Raw genomic sequence first — 24,852 nt, forward strand, 5'->3', positions numbered from 1 at the left:
TTTTTTAAATCCTCTCTTCTTCCTTCGTCCTTCTTTCTTCTTCCTTCTTCCTTAGCCATAACTTCTCCCAAAACCAATACCATTTGAAGGTGATGAAAACTATGGTGGAGTAGGGGGCTATGGTGACGAATAGGATTTCAAAGTGATGACAATACTTGAATTTTTTCTTTTTTTTTCCGTCAAAATGCCACATGTATGTAATTGATTTGTCAATTTTCCACGTCATCACGAGTGTATTACACACATTTCATACTTTTAGGTGATTGTCAAAAAAGTGTTCAAAAGGTTCAAATCCGAATTAGTAGAGGTGTCCAATAGGTACAAGTCCTAGTTGAGGTGTCTAAATAAATTATGCGGACAACTTTAAGGGGACGTCCATGACTTAAGCCTAAAAAAATTAGTTCGCTTAAAGAAAATGTCTCTTTCAATTTTCTAGAGCAACTATAAATTTCAATTGTTTACTTGACAGGTTAATTAAAACCACAATATAAAATGATATATTTCACGTACAATCAATTTAAGACAAGAACAGTAGTACGCTTATATGTAAACCAAAATATTTTGAGCCGATGAACAGTAAACTTGAATATCACGTTGTCAATCTGCTTTAGGCTGATTTTGGATTTCCATTAAGGCAGTTCAAAAAAAAACACTAAGTCAACCTTTAATCTTATATTGAAGAGGTTCAAAATCAATATATAAACATAAAATTTTTTAAAAAATACCTTATAAATACTATGTAATTTTTTGTCACGGATTCGTCTGAACCCTCTCAACTACCACTAGGTCCGACCCGGTCTATATGGCAGGGAGTGCCTACGGATCGAAGAATCTGTTCAAACATATATATACTGTTGGAAACTTTACCAAGCATGTTCAAAATTGTACGCTTCCTCAGTAATATTGTGAAACATGATATTATTGCTTGCAACAGTCGTATATTTTGAAAGAGAAAAAAGGCCTTGATTTTAGAATGTCTATGTTGAAAAAGCTATTTTTTTTATTTTGAGTCAAAGGGGAGAAAAAAGGCCTTGATTTTAGAATGTCTATGTTGAAAAAGCTATTTTTTTATTTTGAGTCAAAGGGTTTATAGCAAATATAATTTTACTTCCCATTTCCATAACGATAAAAGATATTAAGGTCAGCGTATTTTTAAATCTACCCCTCTTATACAATGCAAATTGATCGAAATATATATTCAGATTTATGTGATATTTTTTGGATTTCGAAAATCCCCAAAAAAATTAATTGAGATTTTTTTATTTATCTTAAAATACTTTTAAATAATTTATAAATATTAAAATTTCATTAAAAAAACTTTAAAACCAAATATATGAAATTGAGAACCCCACAAGAAAAGGAGAAAAAAAGGGTAAAACTTGCCCAAGTGTTTATATTCATACATACTTTATCAAATCACATAATTATGGAAATTGAAATTATAGTGCATGCTATATATTTAAATTTACTATTTTGCTTTATTAAATAATATAATAATTATAATTGCATTAACTTAGTGTTAATAGTCGATGCAAGTAAATTTTTCGGAGAAGAAAATGTTATATACGCAGCCTCGATTGACCTAAGAAACCTTTATTGGTCTTTGAAGATATTCTATTTGATTTTGTGGCCCTTTTACTAGATTTAGTGGGGCCTATCCAAGGGCCAATAAGTGGATATGGGAGTTTTTAACTACACTTGGCAAAGTTTTAGTGGGACAATTCAGATAAGGTACAATTTCATTTGGATCTTTCTAATTCTTTAATTTGTACTTCTTATCTTTAATTTAGAGACAATTTTATCTTCTAACTAAATAATCTCAGCATTAAATGGAACTGAGACCGCTGGTACGTATTTAGCTCTTCCCGTTCTTCTATTAAGGTCATATACGTTATATAACTGTCTTGTTTAATTAATTATACACTCCAACAAACACATTCATGATCCAAGGAAACCGTCTAGGGCTAAGTTCTGTCTACATCCTATCCTCTACAGACACTACATATGGGATAATATTGAATACGTTATTGTATGAGGTGACTATTTTTGTTGTTCTATATTAATCATGTTTCGTTGCAATATATAGTTGTGTACGTTGTAACAACAGGTCAAAATAAGGCGCACACCCTGCTCTATAGTGTAAAAATTCTTTAAATTGTCAGTATATATTCGACAATATGTATGTAATAAACTCAGTTGCATTAATATATAGTAACTTGCATGCCAATGATTATAGAATGTTTCCACTAGTGTTTTCAAGTGCAAGAGATTTAGTTAAGTGATCGAATACTGGAAGAGAAATTTCAATAGATATATGGAAGAGAACAAAGTTCTATTTTCACTAAATAGCCTCTGGAAGGACAAATTACTATGTGATACTATAGCAGAACAAACCTGACAGAACTCTTATTATTGTTGCAGAAGTATATATTTCAGCTTGTTAAAAGTTGATGTTTCCTCAATTAACAAAGATATATTCAAGTTCACTAGCAGGAACGACCATGAAGTGCGTAAAGGAGTCGGTATAGTGCTGAATAAAGCATAATGGTCTGTACTACAGTATCATTAGGAAAAGTTCATAGCATGGGATGCATTCCACAAAAGGTTGTGCCTATATTAAGCCATGTATATAGGGAGGATAACAGATTGTTTCCACTCGTACCCCAGCTTTCGCGTACTTCTCTGAGAAGATTATTTTGGACAGTGAAATCTTCATTGAGTAATCAGGAGAAGCAACTGAGAGCCTTAGATTCTTACTTCCAAAAGCTTCATGATAGCACGGGAGCTTCATCTTCGATTGAGATAGAAAAACTAACAGGAAAAAATCATCGACCTAAAGCAGAGAAGGCACTACGATCTTTGGATTACTTTCGTGGAAAAGGTAATGAAGATTAGAATGCAAGAACTGCTAGTTGATGGACTAATTAACTTTACATAAGTTTATTTGTTGTGATCTTTTTAATGCTGGTGCAGAGCCAAAATTCCATACATTTTCATCTTCTGATGAGAATACAATTGAAGAAGCATCATATTTTTCCATGAGAATGATCAACAGAGGTGGCAGGGCTAAGAAACTAGAACAGTACATGAAGTTAAAAGCTAAGGATATTGAGAGTTCGAACGAAGAATCATCTAGTTTTTACTTGATGTAAGAATCAACCTCCCATTGAAATTTTACAACTGCCTTCTTCAGTAATGAACATTTCTAATGCTTTTTGCCTGTGTTTGATGCAGAGGAATACTGGCTTCTATTAACATTGCAGTATTCCTCTTTGAGACAGCTAGTCCAGTCAGGAACTCGGAAGTAGGGATGTTGTCACTACCAATGGTATATGGCGCGAAGATAAATCATTTGATCCTACTTGGTGAATGGTGGAGGCTTTTAACACCGATGTTTCTGGTACAAGATTGAAAATTGGTTCGTCCTTACATGATTAGTTGCCCTGGAATTGTATGGAAATACAATTAAGATTGTTGTATGGTATATATTAGTAAGCGTTTAAGTCTATATACTGACAGTCCAATTAAGTAATACTTGATAGCTTGTTAAATTACGCTGATAATGTCAATGTAAGCGGATATAAGAAAATCCAATTAATTTGATTGTTGATCTTTTATGTTGCAGCACTCAGGAGTCCTTCACATAGCCCTTGGTTGTTGGGTGCTTCTAAGTTTTGGGCCTCAAGTATGTAAAGCATATGGTTCATTTCCATTTTTCCTGATATATGTTCTTGGAGGAATTTCTGGTAACCTCATCAGTTTTCTTCACACCGCGGAGCCAACTGTTGGAGGAACTGTAAGTTGTATTGCTATTAAATGATCTTGAGTTGAAGCATGTAGATATCATAGTAACATAGAGTTATTTGACCAATTCTGTCACATTATCAGGGACCTGCTTTTGCTCTAATAGGAGCTTGGCTCATTTATCAAGTCCAGAACAAAGACATGCTAGGAAAAGAAGCTGCTAAAAGCATGATGGATAAGGCGATAATAGCAACTGCTATCAGCTTTGTGCTAAGCAACTTTGGGCCTATAGATGACTGGTTAGTATTTACTATAGAAAAAAAACAAAAAACAAATTCTACTGGGTACTCATATTTACCCATATTATCGATTGGATAACTCATTTTTACCCATTTAAAATATGAGTTGAGTTGATTACTGATTTTGGATCGACTCATATTCGCTTATTTGCGTATGCAGGGCACATTTTGGAGCAACATTGATGGGAATAGCATATGGTTATCTTGTATGTCCAAGTGCTCAAGTGGAAAATATTGCATCTTCAGAAAGTGGTCAAAAAGAAGGAATGACACTAGTTAAACAATATTCAGATCCTTGTAAATCCCTTATTTACTTCTCAGTCTTCATTATCCTGTTTGCTTCTTTGCTTTTGATAATAGAACCTCCTCTCAACTCAATAGCTGGAGCTGGAGACAAGTTCTATATAAGCTGAAACAGGGTGATTAAAACTCTAATACTTTATGCATAGGCGTGTTATATATACAGGTTTTGAATAAATAAGCTTTACAAAAATATATACAGGTTTTGAATAAATAAGTTACTAGTGACCTGCTACTAAATGGTGCTAAAAATTGTTAATTACATAAAATTGTGAACTTCAAGCACTACAAAAGTCGATATACAGATTGATCAATAGATGAAAGGATCATATTTTACTTATTTTTAACAATTTCTACGTATTTACCCAATTAATTTGAATTCGCAACAAAACCCTTTCTACCAAGAAGGTTTGAATCTGAGCTCTTAAAGCTTAGTTTAAGAGTGAGCGATCACATATTATGTTTTGCGTCTTTCATAAAATTTAATCAGTCTGAGAGGAAGAGAAGGGTCATTTGCAGTTTTTCACCCATTTTCTGTTTCTTTAATTTATTTAAGTGGAAACAAATATTTTTTTATTGGATACAAGTTTATATTTATATATATATCTTAATATTTGCAAGTTATTTTTAAATGACTTAGCGTCTCTAAAGGACTACTCTTTACTCTTACTAAACATAAATAGCTTATCTGTTAAATGGATAAAAATTAAAGTTCATGAAAAAAAAAAAAAGGCGAAATTTCATGAATAGCAAAAAAAAAAAATAAAATTTAATAAGTGCGATAATTTTATCTGATATGCGAAAACTTTGAGAGAGGCCCGGGTTCATAAAGGGAGGATGGGCTTGGAGAGAGACAGTAAAATGGGCTTTAATTCATAAAATGGAAGCCCGCCAGCGTAATCTTTGGGAATTCAAATTTTGTGACACCTGTAGAGGGTGACAATGGAGTCCTCGTGAAGCAACCACGTATCTCGACCAAAAAAAACACCTATTACTGCAAGCAAAATTGGTGGAAACTATGATACTGAGCAGCAGATTAATGGCGGTGGGAAGAGGCGGCAGAACCCTTATGGGGCCATTGTTGGTCATAAACTTGGTAGTTTATTTAATTGTACTGGGACTTGCTGGCTGGTCAGTTGATAAATACATTGATGGTGAACAGAATCATCCTCGTATATCACCTCATCTCTTTCAAATTTCTTTCTTCATAAAATAAAAATGTGTTTTGAGTTTTGTTTAATTGTATTGCTGGTGTTTGTGAAATGTGTTGAAACAGATTTAGGTGGGAATCCATCAACAAGTTTTATGTTGATTTTTGCATTGATTGGGGGAGGAATGGGTGCTTCCTCTATGCTAGCTGGGTTTTTTCATCTCCGGAAATGGACTAGTCACAGTTTGGCTAGTGCTGCTTCTTCAGCTATAATCTCTTGGGCCATTACTGCTCTTGCTTTTGGGTACTCCTATTACTACTACTTCCAGTTCCAGTCCCTTTTCATTTGCAAACTCAATTTGTATATAACGACCCAGATGATATGGGTCATAATTAGAGGACTAAATAGCTGATTAATGTGTCTGATGATGCAGTTTAGTTTGCAAGCAGATAATAATGGGAGGTCACCGAGGAAAACGCCTGGTAAACGTCTCTGTTACTACCATTTCATATTTAGCTACAAAAATTATGTTCGACTTCATTTCCTACTACTTTTGTAAAATGGACAGCAAACTTTGGAAGCGTTGATCACCATAGCTATGGTGACTCAATTACTCTATATACTACTGTTGCACGCTGGGATTTTTCACAGCAGGTATGGCCCTGTTTATGGTTCCTATGGACCTCAGCACTAAATTGCTCAACTCGGTCCAGCTCTGCAATTGCTCCTCCGTGATTATGCCAAAATTGTTTACACCAGATAAATACATCCAGGACTGCTGTGGATTGGTTAGACTCAAACTTGTACAGTTCAGATACTTTTAGCATTTCTAGTGTTCAATTTTCATCGACTGTCGCAGTAAGAAATAGCTGTACATGAAATCTGGGTTCTTGGTTCAGATGGTTCATGGTAAATTTGGAACATTTTTATAATTCCTGTATTGAAATGTTGTGTTTACTAGATGAGAACAAAAGCTGAGTTGATAAACTAAATTATCGGAAGTGTGTTGGGTGCTACTGGCACTGGAAATAAGCAACAAAGAAGGCGGCATAATTAGGCTATTCACAACATAGTACCAGTAGATAAACAGAAGCAGATAGTAATCGCTAACCCAACCAGAAAAAGAAAATTCTGGATATTCCACCTCAGTTGCATAGACTGCTCAATGAGTAATAATAATACAGAAGTACAATCACCTCATACAACAGTGACGCCGCTGAATCAGATCAGACTTAAAAATGACACTTTTTAAAGCGACTACTCAGACTCAAATGTCTGCCACTCAACACTCGCCAAAGTATGGCGGCCACCACAAGCGACCAGTTTAGCGCACCAACGCCCTCCTTCTGTGCTGCTGACATCACTTGGAGCCGGAATATTTATTGGAACTTCCGATGGATGACCAGTCGTCGACTTTCTACCATATCCTAGTCGTCCATGGTCTCCCCGCCCAAACTGCCACATTACAAATAGCCAGTCAACTGTTATTTTATCTCCGAGTACAAAAACACAGTAAGAATGATTATCGATGATCGTAGTTAAGTCTACCACTACACCAAACGCCTGTATATCCAATCAATTTATCTAACGTTTAAAATAATTTTCTAATATACCTGTCCCTTGGAAATGGATCATGGATGTTTCAAAATTGAAATATGGGGTGGTGTCGACAAATTGTGGAAATATATACCTACTGTTTCAACACACTCACATTTCAACTTTTTCCTAAAGCTTAAAAAGAGATTGCGGGTTGCCCACAAGAATGTTATTCAAATGCTTGTTGCTATAACAAATAGGCGAAAAAGTTTAGGACAAGACAATTACATGTACTAGTTGAAGATTATAAACAAGTAAAAAATGGGCTTTAGCGTGAGGCTAACTTATGCAAACTTGAACGATTAGAAGGAAAACAGGGGCTGAACTCACAGAAAACATTCGACCATCATGCGTTAATGCAACAGAGTGTGTTCCCCCACATGAAACCTGCATCATTAGAAAGAGACCTCACATCCAAAAACTACAGAGAGAAGGGTGGATAAGATCATATATATTAAAACAAATTTGTATCGCGAGCATGAGCATTCACAATCAGATTAGTCTAATTCCACACTCTTTGATGAACCAACAAGCACGGATACTAAGTGTTGCATTCCAGAATCAGACACCAATTGGTCATACAACCTGCCAAGTTTTAGAACATTTTATTTTGGTTTCCTGCATTTTTTTATTTTCAAGGCACGCGTTTTCTTGATCAGTTGGCTGTGCCCATCGGTTTGGTCACAAGTGTTCTATTATAGAATGCTAAATGCATACCAAGTATGCCCCAAAACTGACGAGACATACTGGGGCAGCGATGTAATGAATAAAAACTATTACTACATAAACTGTAAGCTTAAGTGCCTAACAAATTGCTGAAGCTCCCCTACCTTTCCACTGGGAGAGTTAAATGGAAAATATACAGTTCTTACTCAAACATCAGAAGAAGAAGAATAGCTGAATTTGATGAAGAAAAGAGCATTGTTCCACTTTTATAAGCCCTGATTTACTTGTGTTCTTTCTCAGAGTTCTGGTCTTTTTACGTCTTTTTTTTCAGTCCAAGTCTGAGTCTTTTATTTCAGCCTTTAAGTTGGCCGTGTTTCTCATTTGCATTTCTTTGACAGTTATTAATACTCCTTGCAATATTTTCTGAATAGTTTAACCTACACATAATTTTGTATCAAGTAGCGTCCCTTTAATTCTAGAAACTTCTGAGACTTCTTGCCACATTTGTGCCAATTAGATGATGAGCAAATATTTCAGTCTCAAATAAGATTCTGGCAAAGGCAGACCCCTCTTATTCAGTCCAAAATAAACTTTTATCAAAAAAAATAAAAAATCAGTCTAAAAATAATGAACATGAGTGTAAGTTTTCATTTTCCTGGACATACAAGTTATATTCCATGGCTTTGTACTTTTATCAGCTATACAAAGAGAGTGGATGAAGCACAGGGCGGTTACTTCCATAGTGATGAGCAGGAAAGAAACCTACTAATAATGAAGGATACAAACAACTCACCTGAACAATGTTCTCCCCAGCTAAAAGTTGAACCTTTTGCGGCACCATTTTACTACTCTTGTCATCCCCAAATCCAAGTCTACCATGTTCTCCTCTTCCCCAGCCATAAACCTGCAGTAAGCAGAGTTAACACACAGTTGACAGAGGTTGTTGACTACAAAAGATCATGAGAATATGATTCTGTATTGAGGTTCTTCCAAGGCACAAGATAGCAAACTGGGAGAATGTGTTGCCAGGTCTGCACAGTGATCTAAATGAACTCCTTCCATAAGCAATCTTTCCGACATGATGGCAATGAGAAAATACGGAACTAAAGTTTGACAACTCATCTGCCAAATAGACCTCATATTGGACCTTTTTGCTAACCAAGCACTATGATCATACATTCCATCATTTGGCAGATAATAAATAACAACACAAAACAATTTTAAAGAAAGCAGGCTTTAACATTTCACATCTCAAGAGCTTTGGAGTGAAACCGGCCTTTTCTAACCAAGCAGTATGATCATACATTCCATCATTTGGCAGATAATAAATAACAAAACAAAACAATTTTAAAGAAAGCAGGCTTTATCATTTCACATCTCAAGAGCTTTGGAGTGAAACCGGCCTTTCACATCGGAACCCGCCATACAACCCAATAATATCAATTTTTCAAGTGCAAAAAGAGTGTATGTATTGTGAACGAGATGGTTATTTGTTAGAATATTGACCCCCTCCTCTGCAATCCAAGCAAGTAAGAGAAAAAGCTGATGTATTCTAATCAACAAATGCATATTGCCTACTATATGCAACTTCAAAGAACTATATTATTAGAATGTAAAAACTAAAAAGATTTATAGAAGGGGGAGAAAAGCACCATAAATAAAAGTATTTCCACTTTGGTTTGACAGAAGCCAGAAAAAAAGGGATCAGTAGATCTTTTGATCTGATACCATAACAATGACATATGGTCAGATGCAAAACGTTCAGATGGAGGTGTATTTTATCTTCAAGGAACATATATACTGATTGCCGTTAAAAAAGTACATGAGACACAAAGCAAAAAATATTATGCAGAACTAATATAAAACATTAAAACACAAGATATACCTCTCCCTCATTTGTCAAAGCTGCAGAATGCCATCCTCCAGCAGCGATATCAACCTGGACATGAAAATAGAAATAGCTAACATACTTCTTTTATTAATACATCTTATATACTCATTATAACTCTTTGGCCAGTTTCATTTAGAATTGGTAGGGGCTTGTATTTTTCATGCAGTAAGTTAGTTGGTAAGGCGATATATCCAAAGAAACTGCACTGAACAACTGGTCCTTTAACATGATGAACAACTTAATGTTCAACGCACAGAAATACTTACTGAGAAAATGAAGAGAAATATAAGGAGAAGAAGAAGTTGGACCAAAATGATCAAGAACAAATCATCTTACAAACAAAAACATAATCAAAATGACAAGAAGAACAGATTAATACAAACCAAAGTGAGACCAGATAACCCTTGAATGGCAATGGGTTGTGATCTTGGCTGGGTATCCCCAGTTCCAAGTTGCCCATACTCATTATTACCCCATGCCATTAGAACTCCGTCATCAAGAAGAGCCAAGTTATGAAAGGCCCCTACTGCAATCAACCTCACACTTGCAAGACCTTGTACACGGACGGGAGTAGAAATTTGCTTTCTGCAAGGTTTAGTGCAGCACTAGTGAAATTCTTAAACAAGAAAATAACTTATTATACATATCATGGTTGATAGAGACCAATGATAAGAATAGAGCATACATGTCACCAGGAGGCCATGGTTGACCCCATGTCCATACTTGTCCTTCCCTTGTAAGAACAACAGAGTGTGTACCACCAGCAGCTACCTGTTATATAAAGAAATTAGGAGTTAGTTGGCAAAAAAGGCAACAGATTGAACATTGCTGCAAATAATATAAATACACGGAGGGAAAAAGCAGTTAATAGGCCTGCATCTCCATTATTCGGTGAGCATTTATCAGGATACAGAACAAAAAGCAACAAGGAAAAAAGGAAAATTCTTTGCAGAATCATCAACCAACAAAACAAGGAAAGTAACTCCACGCGTCCGGCTCCTCAAATGAAATGAATCAATACGAGAATGTCACCTGACGAACAGAAAGCTTAGAGGCACAACGCTTAGGGATCACAATATCTCTCTTTACAGGCCTTCCAGTGTCATCTTTCCTTTCTGGTTCTTCACCACATTGTCCGTACTCATTACCACCTGCAAGGATCATGAACATGAAAAAAATAAATAACTGCTCCAAACCACCAGAATCCAGTATTTTGAAAACCAAACTATTAAAGCAGACTGGTAAACTATAGGAAAAATGTGTGTAACTAGTAGTTTGATGGTGAGACCTTGTTGTCTTAACCTACTAAAGCACAAAGTTCAAAGATGTTAACTTTGTGAATATAATCTAGCAAAGCTTAAAAAAATGAAACATATCCTTTCTTTTCAGTATTCTTTATTGAAAAAGAAAAGTCATGCAAACTGATAAATTTAGAATACAATAATACTTTTGTAACCCCTCTTGTTCTAGAGACAAAATGGTACTATCAAGGATAAAGATGAAATAAAGCAAAGGCATACCCCAAGCATAAGCCTTGCCTTGATCATCAACAGCCAAACAATGCCAGCCACCAATTGCCGCCTGCAATCAGAGAAATCCAATAAAACCTACACCATAAACTCCAGCAATTCTCTTGCACAAATAATATTTAAAGCTGGCATACTAATATTACCTGAACAATTTTCACATTGGCAAGAGCTTTAACCTGACTAGGAATGTTCTCAGTTTTTGTCTCAGGTGGGTGTCCCAATGTCCCTCTTTGATTCCAACCCCACGTAAACAACTGCTTATTCAACACACCCACAAACCAAAATCACACCCCAAAAAAAAAAAATTAATCAATAAAAAAAGAAGAAAGGGTAATAAACTAATAATCCAATCTAGAGTGAAAGAGTAATTGAGAACATACTCGGCCATCTTCACAAATGGCAAGAGAGTTTCTACTTCCAGCAACAACAGACGAAACTTTTTCAGATTCTAGAGCTTTAATTGAACAAACCCACTCTTTCTCTTCATTGTTTCCAATACCCAATTGACCATCTTCTCCAGAGCCCCTGAATATTAAACACATATATACAATAAATTAAACATAGTAATTACTAGTGAGAAAAGTTTCAGCTGTTGTACCAAGCGATGACGGCGTTTCTAGAAGCCATATATACTTATGGCCGACTGCTTTCAGTTTTCAGTTTGCTAAAGAGCTAATTCTGAATATTTTAGAGCTTTCCGTTCAAGAATCGGTAAAAATGGTGGCTTCTTCTGTAATCTGTATATTGTGGACTGGTTGAGTGGAGAGGACAGTGGAGGCGCCCCTAATATATAAATTATTATGATGCATTCTCTAATTATTGCTGCTTGGGGGACTCAACTTTATATTTTAATAATTTATTTTACCACATAATAGTATTTAATATAGTTTAAAGAAGATTTATTTTAATTATATACTAATTGAGTGACCTATATATACATTGCTCCTCTATCCTCCTCATTTTCTTTAATCAAAAAAGCACTAGTGAATATTGTAGTGAAACAAAGATGAAAAGTGAAAACCAAAATAGGGACTTGAATTTTAAATATATATTTGGTCATAGAATTTATTTATAATTTCAAGAGATTTTACTCTACATAATAGAATTTGTTAACCTATTTTAAGTATTTTTATATTTATTTTCTTATATAGATGAATCTTTATAACTAATAGTAATTTAACAAACTGTAGTGTATAATATAATTGAATTATAAATGATTGTTACTAAAATATGTATTGTGATTTTAGGATAATGTATTATCTAATTCATTAAAATGATAATTTCTTGTGTCTAACTTATATGTGTATGATATAGGGTTATGATTTGTGATAATAATAATAAAGTTCATCAATAAAGATTCTACATAATATAGGATAATTAAGGATGTTTATTTGGTACTAATAGATATACTCAATTGCTTTTAGAAAAATTATGAATGTAATCGTTTTCTTTAAAAAAAAATAAAAAAAATATTTAATATATCAAAATAATTTACAATCCTATAGACTGTCTTGGCATCTTCAAATCAAAGAAGATAATGCTTCATAAACCAGTTTTTTTGCAATGCATTAACACCTTCAAAAAGATAAAATCAACTCCTCTATAGGTGAGTTTGGATTACGATTTAGTATATATTTCATCAATTTTGATTTGACATATTTCAACCCAAATAAATTTTAAACAAAATTATTTCATTTCATTTATTTAGTCATTTTGATTTTTTCAATTTGAATCGTATAAATTTTAAACAAATTGACTCATTTCATTTATTTAATCATTTTGATTTTTTCATTTCAATCGTACTGTTTATTTTTTGTTATTATATTTAAAACAGATTCGTGTTCAAACAAGTAAAATGTGATGATAATGTAAATACAAAAATATATTGGCTATTTATCACTTCAGTAATATATTTATTATCGAATATTGTAGACGATTTCATTTACTTTTATAAAATAAAAACAGTAATAACGTATTTTGTATAATCACATAAATAGAGATATATAAAAGATCTCATGCATCAATGGAGACAGTATGAACTATGGAGAAAGAAATAATTTTTTTAAATTAGAAGTTCGGCTTTTGAATGATTGTATTGTTGATCATGAAAGTAAAGTAAAAATAAATATATAGTAACTAGTTTTAAGTAAGTCAATAACATGCTTAATGTCCAAAAGAAAAGCAAATATAAAACTGAAAATTAAAGACTATTTGTAAGATTTGATTCTTCAAAAATTGAAACGGAAGTACCCTAGCTAGTACTACAGTTATATAGTAGGGGGGTAGAGTTGAATTTGGTGGTTTGGGATTTAGGGTTAAGAATTTAAAGTTTAAGGTTTAAGATTAGGATTGTGGAATAGGGTTTAGGGTTGGAGGATTGTGGATTGTGGAATATGGTTTAGGGTTGAGGTTTGAGATTTAGGATAAGGGCTAAGAGTTCGGTCCATGAGGTTTGAAATTTAGGGCTAAGACTTAGGATTCGTTGAATAGAATTAAGAGTTTAGCGTTTGAAGTTTAAGGCTAAGCGTGTTTGACTATAAGTTTAAGTTTTTTTTCTCTTTCTTTTCTTAAAATTTCATCTTTTGAACTTCATCTTTTGAATGACCATATTGTCGATCATGAAAATAGAAATTTACTTAACTAGTTTTATGATAGGATATTTATTATCCAGAAGAAAAAATAAATAAAAAACTGAACATTAAAGACTATAAGAAAAATTTGATCATGTATATAAAAAAGGAACAGAAGTATTCTAGCTGGTGTTATATTTATATGTAATAGGGTTTAGGGTTGAGTTTAGAGGTTTGGAATTTAGTGTTAAGTATTTAAAGTTTAAGATTTAGGATTACATGTTCACGTATAGAGTTAAGAGGACTGAGATTGTGGAATAGGGCTTAGGGGTTGAAGTTTGAGGTTTGAGATTTAGGGTTTAGAGTTTAGTCCTTAGAGGTTTGAAGTTTAAAGTTAAGAGTTAGGGTTCGTGGAATAGGATTGAGAGTTTTGCGTTTGAAGTTTAAGGCTTAGTATTTGAGTTTTTAGTTTAAGGTTTGAAGTTTAAGGCTCAGTGTTTGAGTTTTTAGTTTAGGGTTAAGTTGTTGTTTTTTTTTAAAAAAAACAACTCTGAGAGGGTGAGAGGGTTAAAGGATGAGCAACACTCTTAGATCTCGGCATAAAAAAAACAAGCAAAAATACAAGGAGGGCGACATAAACCTTACCTCATAAACAAAATATAAGAAGAGAAACATAAATCTTACCTCAATTCTACTGTGGTTTATAAGTTTGTCCTATTAAGGATGACCTACTCATCCTAGGAAACCTAGATATACTACGCAGTTAAGAAGTGATGACTCCTCTATCTAGGAAAAACGTAAAATAAGGGGAGACTCTTGTGTAACAAGGTTTGTGGTTAAAGTTTTGAACTGTGGAATTCAGATTTAAGGATTATGGTTCGTGGAATAAGCTTACCATTATGAGTTTTTTTTTTTGACCATTACGAGTATAAAATTCGAAGTTTAGAGTTTAGTTGTTTGAGGTTTTACTTTAGGTATATAAGGGTTAGGATAGTGGACTAGTGTTTATGATTTGTTTCATTTCATTCAATTATATATATATATATATATATATATATATATATTTGTAAAAACTATATAAAATAAAGTATTTAAAAATTTATATTTGAAATTTAAAGTATTTAAAACAAGGGAATTGTTGTTAAAAAAAGAGAATAGCCTTCGATTGTAGTGAATGTGTAAACCGGACCGGTTCAGTTTGAAAGGAGAAAACAAAACCCTTCCAGAAAGGCCTCAAAACCCAACCCAGCCCCCACGCTTCTCTCTCAGTCTTACAGCGATCTGCTTAGCCTCCAAAACTCCATAGCAGTAAGTGAAATGTCTGTAAAGGTTTTGAATCCAAATGCGGAGGTACTCAACAAATCGGCCGCGCTTCACATGAACATTAATGCCGCCAAGGGTTTGCAGGATGTTCTCAAGACCAATCTCGGCCCTAAGGGCACCATTAAAATGTGAGTTGCACTTTTTATTTTTCTGAGTTTTGTATGTTGGTTTAGTATAGGTCATTTTATAGAGATTTGTATACTTGTAATTGCTAGGCTTGTTGGTGGTGCCGGTGACATTAAACTTACCAAGGATGGAAATACATTGCTGAAGGAGATGGTGAGTTCTCCTTGTTGTACTCCTCTATCTTTTTTCAGCTATATTCGTGGAGTACTTTTTTTTTTTTTTTAGATATTTTGATATATAATTTACACGTAGCAGTCTATGTTGTAATTGAAGTGTCCTTAAGATTACTTGATATTGGTGTGGATGGTATTGAGATGTAGAATTAAGTTTGTTGATGGAAGTCGATCCAGTAACAAGATGAATGCTACTCCCTCTATAACAAAAAATCATGGAACTATTATTCGTTCCAGAGGACTATAGTACTTTGCCCAAACATTTTCAAATATCGATAACTTTAGAGATTAGGACCCATATAGAAAAATCTACAACTATAAAGATTGTGATTGATGGTATTTTGTAAAGTACTCTATAAATATGTCAAATTTAATCCAGAAAAAGTGAAGATACTGATGTCTGAATATGTGCTGCATATATAAGTCCAAAAGAGCTAATGTTACCAGTTTTCTGAAAAAAGTCCAAAAGAGCTACGACAACTCTCCAAATGCGATGGGAAGAGGAAGGTGGGATAGGGCTGGCACATTAGTAGGATATTCAGTTTATTGTTATGATGGAGGATAAACCAGATAATAATCTTACTTGTCCACAATGCAAAAGTACTGGGCATTTTCTGAGACTAGCTGTTCACACTGAAAATCAGAAATGCTAATGCTGATCACCTTAACATTTGATGATAGCACATGTTTAGGATTGTCCTGTTTACATTGAACATCTTTCTTTGTGGTTCATCTGTTAGAGCTCTAATGGAAGTTGAAACTGGGCCATGTATTACAATTACAACTTTTTAGTATGGAAGCTGGGCTTGATTATGTGGACAATCTTCGCTGTTCATTTTATGTAGCTAAATGTAGAATATTAATTTGATGATGTTAATTGTAAACTACTAAAACGATTGGCTCTGATTAATTTGATGATGTATGGGTAACTTTCTGCTTATAAAATTGCAGCAAATACAAAACCCAACTGCAGTAATGATTGCTAGGACTGCTGTTGCTCAAGATGATACAAGTGGTGACGGAACAACATCTACTGTGCTTTTCATTGGGGAGCTCATGAAACAATCTGAGCGTTGCATCGATGAAGGTTTGCCATATATTTCTTTCCCAGCAACTTGTTGCATTTTCTTTTGGCATTGGTGATATATAAGAGATATTATTAAGAAAAGCTCAGCATTCATCTGATTATAAAACGTCACCCAAATATTGCAGCTAACTATTTCATGATTACATTTTACTCGTCTGTTCATACTCATGATCTGGGAAATGATAATATTTGGGTGATCTGTTAACTTTAACTTTATCGAAAAATATTTGGGTGATCTGTTAAGTTATCATATTCAGGTCATTTCTTCGTTGTGCCTAGATGTGACAAAATTAGCCCATGAAATCATAATCCTCCCAACCCCTCAAGTTTGGTCTGGACCTGCCCATTTATTAGCTCAGCCTATTTCAGCCCATCTGAATTTGGGTTGATATCTAGTCCAAATTGATCTATGAGAAATCTTGTCAAATATTTTCTAAAAAACATTTTTTTCTTTGATATGTTATATATAACCATGATAAAGAAAAATAATAACTTTATTAGGTGCTAAAAAATTATTAAAGAAACACCAAGTAATTAGAACTTAGTAAAAATTGGTCGAGTTGGGTTTTGACCCCTTTTTTAGCCCATTTCATTTCAGCCCAAGTAGCTTTTGGACAGGTCAATAAACCGTCCATTTATTAACTCAGGTCATTTTGACCTGCCTGAATTCAGCCTAACCCACCCACTTGACACCTGCCCCTGCCAAAGATGACTGTTGCAGTCTCCTCCTCAAATGTATCCTTTAGTTAATTTAGGTTGTGAGTGCTTGGAACTTTTTTGCAGGGATGCATCCTCGTGTGCTAGTTGATGGTTTTGAAATTGCAAAAAGAGCAACACTACAATTTCTTGAAAAATTTAAGACTCCTGTAGTGATGGGTGACGAGCCAGATAAAGAGATATTGAAGATGGTTGCAAGAACAACATTGAGAACAAAGGTTTCTTTTGCACTTTGAATGTGATGTAAATTACAATCCTTCTGCTTAAATGCCCTTTCTGTATTGTTAGAGCTTATACCAATTTATTGTCTTGCACAGTTGTATGAATCTCTGGCTGATCAACTGACAGACATTGTTGCGAACGCTGTGAGTGCTACTCTTTGCTTCTAGGCATTTATAGATTTCTATTTAGACTATTTGGTCCTTATTTATCCTTGTTTGTTCCATTTGGACATAATCCTGAAGGGAAGGATCAAGGGAGGCTGATAATATCATTTTAGAAAGTGATTTATGGTTCTGACAGAGGGAGTTTGCTATTACTTTATCTAGACCAATTTGTTGTAAAAAAAGAAAAGAACAGAACAATGGGAACATACAACATGTTTGTGAATTTGCTTTTGCTTACTTGTTATCTGTCTCTCCATCTTTATGAAGTTAGCGTTCTTTTGTTGTTGTATTATTCCGAGAGTTCTCCCGTCTCCTGATGATTTATTAGAATTCCTGCAACTTGTGTGACAGGTGCTCTGCATCCGCAACCCTGAAGAAGCTATTGATCTTTTTATGGTTGAAATAATGCACATGCGCCATAAGTTTGATGTTGACACTCGTTTGGTATGTCAAAAGCTACTTATAACTTCTGAATGTTTGTTGTCAATTCTTACAGAGTAATTCGTGTGTTGCATTGTTTGGCATTAGATTAAAGAGTATGATACTGATAAAATGATAATACATGAATTTAAATCGTATGATCTCCTTAGGAGGCATGTAACTTCAAGAAATGCCTACACTGTAAATTTTCTTTCTCCCTCGGTAATTGAACATTCTTATTTGTTACTGCATCCAGTAACTGCTTTGACCCTTTCCTCTCATTTTCTCACAATTTTTGCCAGTCAACCAGGAATATCATTTGACACTTTGACCCATTATCTAAACACATGTTTAATTGTCATCGTTATACTTATAATGATAAATTCCAACTGAAATGCCAAGTCTACTTGCAACAGGAATATCATTCCTGAAAATCCAAAAGATACAAAGTTCAATTCATTCTTTGCTTACTAACCATTTGTTTAATTTTAATTTTGAATGCTTGAGAGAATTATCTTTAATTCTAGAATATCTGCAGCAGAAAAATAAAGGGAAATGGAAGGAAAATAACAGAGAACAAGCAATCTACGAGGGAGGTTGGAAAAGAATCAAATTGGTGTTGTTCCAATTAGTCAGCCTATTAAAGCCCAACCTAGGACAGTTTCCTTATGAAATGCACCAACTACAGACCCGTCTGTTCTGGACAGTGAAAACTGAAAATTGAACTTAGCGAGTACAGATTTAACATGTTGGAGTACTCATGTTTTCATTCTGCTTTCAGGTTGAGGGTCTTGTGCTCGACCATGGTTCAAGACATCCAGACATGAAAAGACGAGCTGAGAATTGTTACATTATGACTTGTAATGTATCATTGGAATATGAGAAGAGGTGATTGTTGTTCATCACAGCTTCATATTACATGTATTGCTTGAACTTATGGAGTTCACATAGTTGACACACTTCTCTTTCTCAGTGAAGTAAATGCTGGGTTTTTCTACTCAAATGCGGAGCAGAGGGAGGCAATGGTTGCTGCCGAAAGGCGCTCAGTTGATGAGAGAGTGCAAAAGATCATTGATCTTAAAAACAAGGTCTGCACTTTAGTCGGGAGTATTTGCCATGTATGTGTTAATTTTATGAAATATTTATTTCAGCCTTTATTCTGTTGAGTGCAGGTTTGTTCAGGGAATGACAACAACTTTGTTGTTATCAATCAGAAAGGGATTGATCCAACATCCCTTGACCTTCTCGCTCGGGAAGGAGTAAGTTGTTTTCGCTCTTGTGTATTCAGTTTTTAATAAATTATCAAGCTGAGTCATTTTGTTGTTGAAGGCATGTGGCTTCTTCAAGTTGGTTTTGCATGTTTTCTCTACCTAGAAACACACTGGTTCCTTCTGTTGCCATGTTGGAACTTCTGTGCAACTGTTCTTGGTCATGAAAAAATTCATTTGTATGAATTTCTAACTTAAAAATGGAGCAGCTATGATGGGTATGGAGTATGGACATATGCATGGATGCTTTTGCCATCCCACATATATGCAAGGATTGGTGTCGATAGAAGTATTAGGGTGTTGCATTCTCATATTTGACTGTTCATCAGAAGTTTCTTTGTCCCAAGTAGACCAAGGTCGGTCACTGTAAGCCTGAATACAATTAGGGGTGTCAATGGTATGACTTGGGTCAGTTATCTTAAAATAATTATACCATATCAATATCAATTTTTTGGTTATTGTAGTGCGCATAATAATCCTCAGTAGTGGTGACCCTTTCACTCTTCCACGGACTGATACATGTACCGAATGCTCATACGGGAAAGATCAAATTTAAACTTTTCAAAACTGTCCCAATCACCTCGTTTTTTCTTTGATATCGGTATGGAATACAGAACAGCTAGGTAATCTTCTTGAGCTTCATCTTAAAGTTACACTATTATTCGAATGTTTGATTTGTTATATAAAACAATAACAAACCATTATAAAATGCAAAAAAGTAAAAAAAAAATAATTATGATCCTGTGAGACTGATATGGTTCTTAACTACTTTTAACAATTTGAAACTGACCATACTCCTATATATGACTTACAGTGTCAAAAATTAGAGAATGATCATGAAAAAATGCAAACGCCATTTAAAATCTTTACAAAAAACGGTGCTCTATGAAATATAGTGAATTTCATAGAAGTCAGTCCATTAAATTCAAAGTAAAGCTTATATATAAACTTTGAACATCTTGTTATAAGTTCATAAAGTTTTTTTGTCCTAAGTTGACACCTAAATACAATTGCATCCCTTTTAACGTTTCTCCCCCATTTTCTTTTTATGCAATTCTCATTTTATATTTAATAAATGTTAATGCATTGTCATTCATAATAGCATTTGAGATTCCAAAGTTAAGATTTTGTGACATAAACGTTTCATTTGAATGATCGGTGGCCTAGAAGAATCTTATTTTCATCTTTCATTGAACGGAGTATCATTTTCATTTAATGCTCTAGATAATTGCTCTTCGAAGAGCAAAGAGAAGAAACATGGAACGCTTGGTTTTGGCATGTGGCGGTGACGCAGTTAACTCTGTTGATGATCTTACTCCTGAGTGCCTTGGCTGGGCCGGTCTGGTGTATGAGCATGTTCTTGGCGAAGAGAAGTATACATTTGTAGAAAATGTCAAAAATCCTCATTCCTGCACTATTCTTATAAAAGGTATTTTGACTTATTTGGTTTTTGTTTTATGTTTTTTCATGTGAATATTGTTTTGCTGTGGTGGTCCAGTAATGTCATTGTTTGAGGAATTGTTCTGTTAAACTCCGTTGTTTTCTATCCAGGGCCAAATGACCATACAATAGCACAAATTAAAGATGCTGTTCGTGATGGACTGAGAGCAGTCAAAAATACCATTGAAGATGAAGCAGTTATACTGGTATGTTAGTCCATTGATACCTGGAACTGTAGAAAATGAATATTTTTTGTTATTTCCATGTAGAAGTGCCCTCACTTGATGGCTTTTTCTTTGTTTGCGTATTATTTTGACTGTCGTATCTATCTTTGGGCCGAAATTTATGTACATAGAATTATGATGCTTTCCATGTGCCTGTATTTGGTAATGAAGTTTGAGCATTCATTTGTTCTAAAGTAGTGTATTCTCTTCATATCATGAGAACGAAGTAACGCATCTCCTGTTCCTGAGGTATATTCTTGTGTGATCATTTTTAAGGGTGCTGGGGCCTTTGAAGTTGCAGCTCGACAATACCTGATCAACGAAGTGAAGAAAACTGTTAAAGGGGTATGTGCACAGTTTATTGCTGTCTAAATACTTCCCTCTGCAAGATATATTCAGGTGTTGTATATTTGTGTACATATTCTGACATACTTTGGCCTTTGACGAATTATCTGTTCAGCGTGCCCAACTTGGTGTGGAAGCTTTTGCTAATGCCCTCCTTGTGATACCAAAAACACTTGCTGAGAACTCTGGCCTTGATACTCAAGATGTGATTATAGCGCTGACGGTATCTGAATTAGCCTCTTGCTCCATGTTCATGAATGCAACAGTAGTTAATTCAACTATCATCTTGACAGCTCATCTTTTTGCAGGGAGAACATGACAAGGGAAACATTGTTGGACTAAATCAGCACACTGGTGAACCTATAGATCCCCAAATGGAAGGGATATTTGACAATTATGCTGTTAAGCGTCAGATTGTGAATTCTGGGTATGTGGAATTTACTTTTTACTTGTAATGTTCTGCTGTATGAGCATGTGGTGATTCATGTTTCAATATCTATACTCTTCGTGAAATCTTCTTTTCTGTGAGAACGGGAGCTTGATATTTGTTGTTACTTGCTTTTGGTATTCTTTTCCCTTTTCCCCTTTTAAATTCGCCAACCCTACAATAGGCGAGTTTCGTTGTATTGCACCTGATCAATAATCTATTTTTTCTTTGCAGCCCTGTCATAGCATCTCAGCTGCTACTTGTTGACGAAGTAATTCGCGCAGGACGTAATATGCGGAAACCAACTTAGCTTTCTTTCATGTACATCTAATATCAGTGATTTCCCTTTTCCTTTTTTCATGGTGTTCATTTGGTGTTTCTTGGTGAAAGAATGAAATTAAAAAGATGGGCAGGCCGGATGGGTGTAGTTGGTGGTTGTCTGAGAAGTGAGCGTTATTTTGTTGCTTGGGTTTGCATATAGGACTATATCTCCACTGCAGGTCAAACGAATTAAGAGTTTTGAATTTCATTTTCATGGTGGAGGATTTTGTTCATCAGTTGCCTATTTAGCATGTCTTGTATTCCACAATTAGAACCATTATTATAATTTATATCCAACATCTTCAGTACTAAATCATTCTAAACTCTTTTCGAATCTCAAATTAGTGGTTGTATGAGTCAAAGCCTTTGATCATAAATTCATGGAGTAGACACATTCTCAGTGGATGTATGTGCCGAGTGCTTCTTAAGATGAACGTAAAATCATTAATGGGTATTGACTGTACATTTGATCCTTTTGTCGTCTTCTAGGGAGGTTGACATTTTGGTTAAACAGTTGATTATATGGCTTAGACTTTAGATAGTCATGCATGGATAGCAAAATAGAAGTTTGTTCACTATTATGTAGGTTTGTGTTGTCAATTTAATGTTTAATTAATGTATTACTAGTCAGTGTTTGTATTCTATACTCCAAAAACGATGGATGATTAATGTTGGATTTAATTAATGTATCGCAAGTCAGCGTTAAAAGAAAATAATTTTGGATCTAAAATAAGGTAGAGGTAGTATACTTCATTATACTCTAAACCAAACAGGCATATCTTGGGCTAAGCAGTATTACTAAGGTATAAAATAGTGGAATAAATAATCTCAGAACTGTCTAATACCTCCAATCAGATCAAGATAAAATAGCTTTGCATTTTATTATAGTTCACATCAAATGAATTGTGGCATTTGTTCCCCTGCCCCTCCCACAACAAGAAAGGGTGTAAGAGGTGGAGTAAATGGATTTGTCAACTCTTTTGTCTTTAGCCAAAAAAAAAATCTTATTGAAAGGTATATGAGATTTGAAAAGGATGGACAGTCAACGTTGACTTTGTAGGATTATTAGCCCATATATATCTATATATTTGAAATGGGATAAGTTCCAATATATGATGTATGTATATTCGCACGTGCAGAATAATTTTTTGAACCACCCAATTCCACATTTGATTATGCCAAAAACAAAGCTTACCTCTTATCTACCGTAAATAGTGTTACCAAATTGGCGCACACAAAATATAAAAATTGGCTTCTACCAAATAACCTTTAAAAAATTTAGTAGGTCCCAAGCTGAAGATTTTATTCTACTATGGATGTAATGTGGGCTGCTGCTAGAATCACAAAGACTTACAGGATGTGCCGTGTTCGGTTATGCGATGCATTAATAAAGTACAATTCAACTGTCAAACACACACCTTTTTCGCTTCTCATAGGCGGATGTAGTATTCTTTATTTTATTTTTTTCGATTCGATAAATTTCAAATCTTGAAAATAAAGAACTTTTTACGAGCATAAAGGATACTGAATTTTAGAATTTCACGTATTAATTTTCAGTTGATCTTTGAGAATGTATCAATCTTTACGATATATATATATCTTAAAATATTTGCAACTTTTTTTCTTTTTGACTAACTCATCACTTGTCCCAATTGCATAGTTGCATGCTTGTATCTCTAAGGATAAATAAGGTTTCTTTTTTGTCTATCTTTAGCTTTTCATCCTTTTAGTCGTCTTTGAAGTTGTTACGCTTTTTATACGCGCATACAATTTATAATTTCACTGCGATTTAATTTGGATATATCATATTAGAATATTATTATTTATTTATTTATTTTAGTTACCATATGATCAAATTTATTATGAAAGGCTATTTGTTATCGTTAATCAAATTAAGCTAGTAGTGAATTATGCATTATATGTGCCTAAAACTTTCCTTTCGGTTTACTAATTTGTAAAAATATGAATGATCTTCTGATTTACGATCCTTCCATCATGAACTAATTTTAAATTGAGTTAGATCCAAAATTCATTTTTTTTACGGATTAATGTTACCTTATATGGTTAAGATCAAAGTCTATATGCAAGTGGGGAATTTTGAAACAGATAGGCTTTCCTTTTGTTGTTTTCTTTCCTTTTTCTCTTTGGGTGGCCCTGGAGGTGTTAAATGGAAGGTTCTCGACATTCTGTTTTTTTTTCAATTTTCCTTTTATTTTATTTATCTTTTCTTTTTTTTTAATTTAACTTCAATTTTGGATTAGAAAACGTTTTTGTTCCGGTGAGTTATTTTTGTTTTATGAAAAATATTATTCATCATCTTTTAAAAATAATCATTAAGTGAAGAAAAGATAGTTCCAAATCTCAAAAGGAAAAAAAAATAGTACTAGAAAAATGAAATACTATAAACGATATATTATTATTCACAATAAAAAAGTTGAAAATATAAATTTAAGAAAGAATTATATATATATAACTTTTCATTTCCAATCTTAATTTGATAAATGAATATGATGCACCTAATTAATTAGTTATTATCATAATAAAGTGTGTGATTATTCCATTTATTTTTTAAGAAAATCTGTTAAGCAGAAATTAGTCCAAGTTCTAGGAATAACTTTAATTAAGCCTTTATATATATATATATATATATAAAAAAATCTACATGCCGACATTCTTTGGGCGCACAGTAATTTACCCATAGTATTTATTCCGTATCTCCGACCAAATAAAAATATTTACTATCATATTTTTATCCTAAAAAATTATATATATTTATACTTATATTATGCAATTTAATTTGTCATAGCAATTAGCAACTACTTAACTTTTTGTTTATCAAATATGATTGT

The 24,852-nt window shown here is 33.9% G+C and overlaps 3 protein-coding genes across 8 annotated transcripts; 2 read left to right on the forward strand and 1 right to left on the reverse strand.

Moving 5' to 3' along the window:
- The first annotated feature begins 1,743 nt into the window (after positions 1 to 1,743).
- LOC107011025 (RHOMBOID-like protein 9, chloroplastic) lies at positions 1,744 to 6,486 on the forward strand. Of its 6 annotated transcripts, none has more exons than XM_015210338.2 (10): positions 1,744 to 1,847; positions 2,422 to 2,881; positions 2,974 to 3,148; positions 3,235 to 3,400; positions 3,626 to 3,796; positions 3,889 to 4,043; positions 4,204 to 4,340; positions 5,620 to 5,797; positions 5,928 to 5,976; positions 6,063 to 6,456. In XM_015210338.2, exons 2-10 carry the CDS (start codon positions 2,545 to 2,547, stop codon positions 6,186 to 6,188), a joined length of 1,494 nt encoding a protein of 497 aa, XP_015065824.1. In that variant the 5' UTR covers positions 1,744 to 1,847; positions 2,422 to 2,544; the 3' UTR covers positions 6,189 to 6,456. The 6 variants fall into 6 exon arrangements, 4 of the variants coding, with proteins under 4 accessions (XP_015065824.1, XP_027770818.1, XP_027770820.1 ...); XM_027915017.1 differs by having other exon boundaries at positions 5,933 to 5,976; XR_001455772.2 differs by having other exon boundaries at positions 1,745 to 1,847; positions 4,204 to 5,515; positions 6,063 to 6,486.
- A 92-nt stretch (positions 6,487 to 6,578) lies between these two features.
- LOC107011026 (ultraviolet-B receptor UVR8-like) lies at positions 6,579 to 11,979 on the reverse strand. The gene is made up of 11 exons (XM_015210340.2): positions 11,775 to 11,979; positions 11,557 to 11,701; positions 11,320 to 11,430; positions 11,168 to 11,228; positions 10,680 to 10,798; positions 10,333 to 10,418; positions 10,031 to 10,232; positions 9,642 to 9,695; positions 8,550 to 8,660; positions 7,421 to 7,477; positions 6,579 to 6,949 (listed from the first exon to the last, which is right to left on the reverse strand). The coding sequence occupies exons 1-11, from the start codon at positions 11,801 to 11,803 to the stop codon at positions 6,752 to 6,754; spliced, it is 1,173 nt and encodes a 390-aa protein (XP_015065826.1). The 5' UTR covers positions 11,804 to 11,979; the 3' UTR covers positions 6,579 to 6,751.
- A 2,927-nt stretch (positions 11,980 to 14,906) lies between these two features.
- LOC107011667 (T-complex protein 1 subunit zeta 1) lies at positions 14,907 to 22,406 on the forward strand. The gene is made up of 15 exons (XM_015211249.2): positions 14,907 to 15,197; positions 15,285 to 15,348; positions 16,320 to 16,455; positions 17,239 to 17,390; positions 17,490 to 17,537; positions 17,910 to 18,002; positions 18,760 to 18,866; positions 18,952 to 19,066; positions 19,151 to 19,237; positions 20,471 to 20,675; positions 20,798 to 20,892; positions 21,187 to 21,255; positions 21,371 to 21,478; positions 21,564 to 21,682; positions 21,917 to 22,406. The coding sequence occupies exons 1-15, from the start codon at positions 15,064 to 15,066 to the stop codon at positions 21,990 to 21,992; spliced, it is 1,608 nt and encodes a 535-aa protein (XP_015066735.1). The 5' UTR covers positions 14,907 to 15,063; the 3' UTR covers positions 21,993 to 22,406.
- Positions 22,407 to 24,852: the final 2,446 nt, after the last annotated feature.

The sequence above is a fragment of the Solanum pennellii genome, chromosome 2 (assembly GCF_001406875.1).
Source record: "Solanum pennellii chromosome 2, SPENNV200".
Taxonomy (NCBI): domain Eukaryota; kingdom Viridiplantae; phylum Streptophyta; class Magnoliopsida; order Solanales; family Solanaceae; genus Solanum; species Solanum pennellii.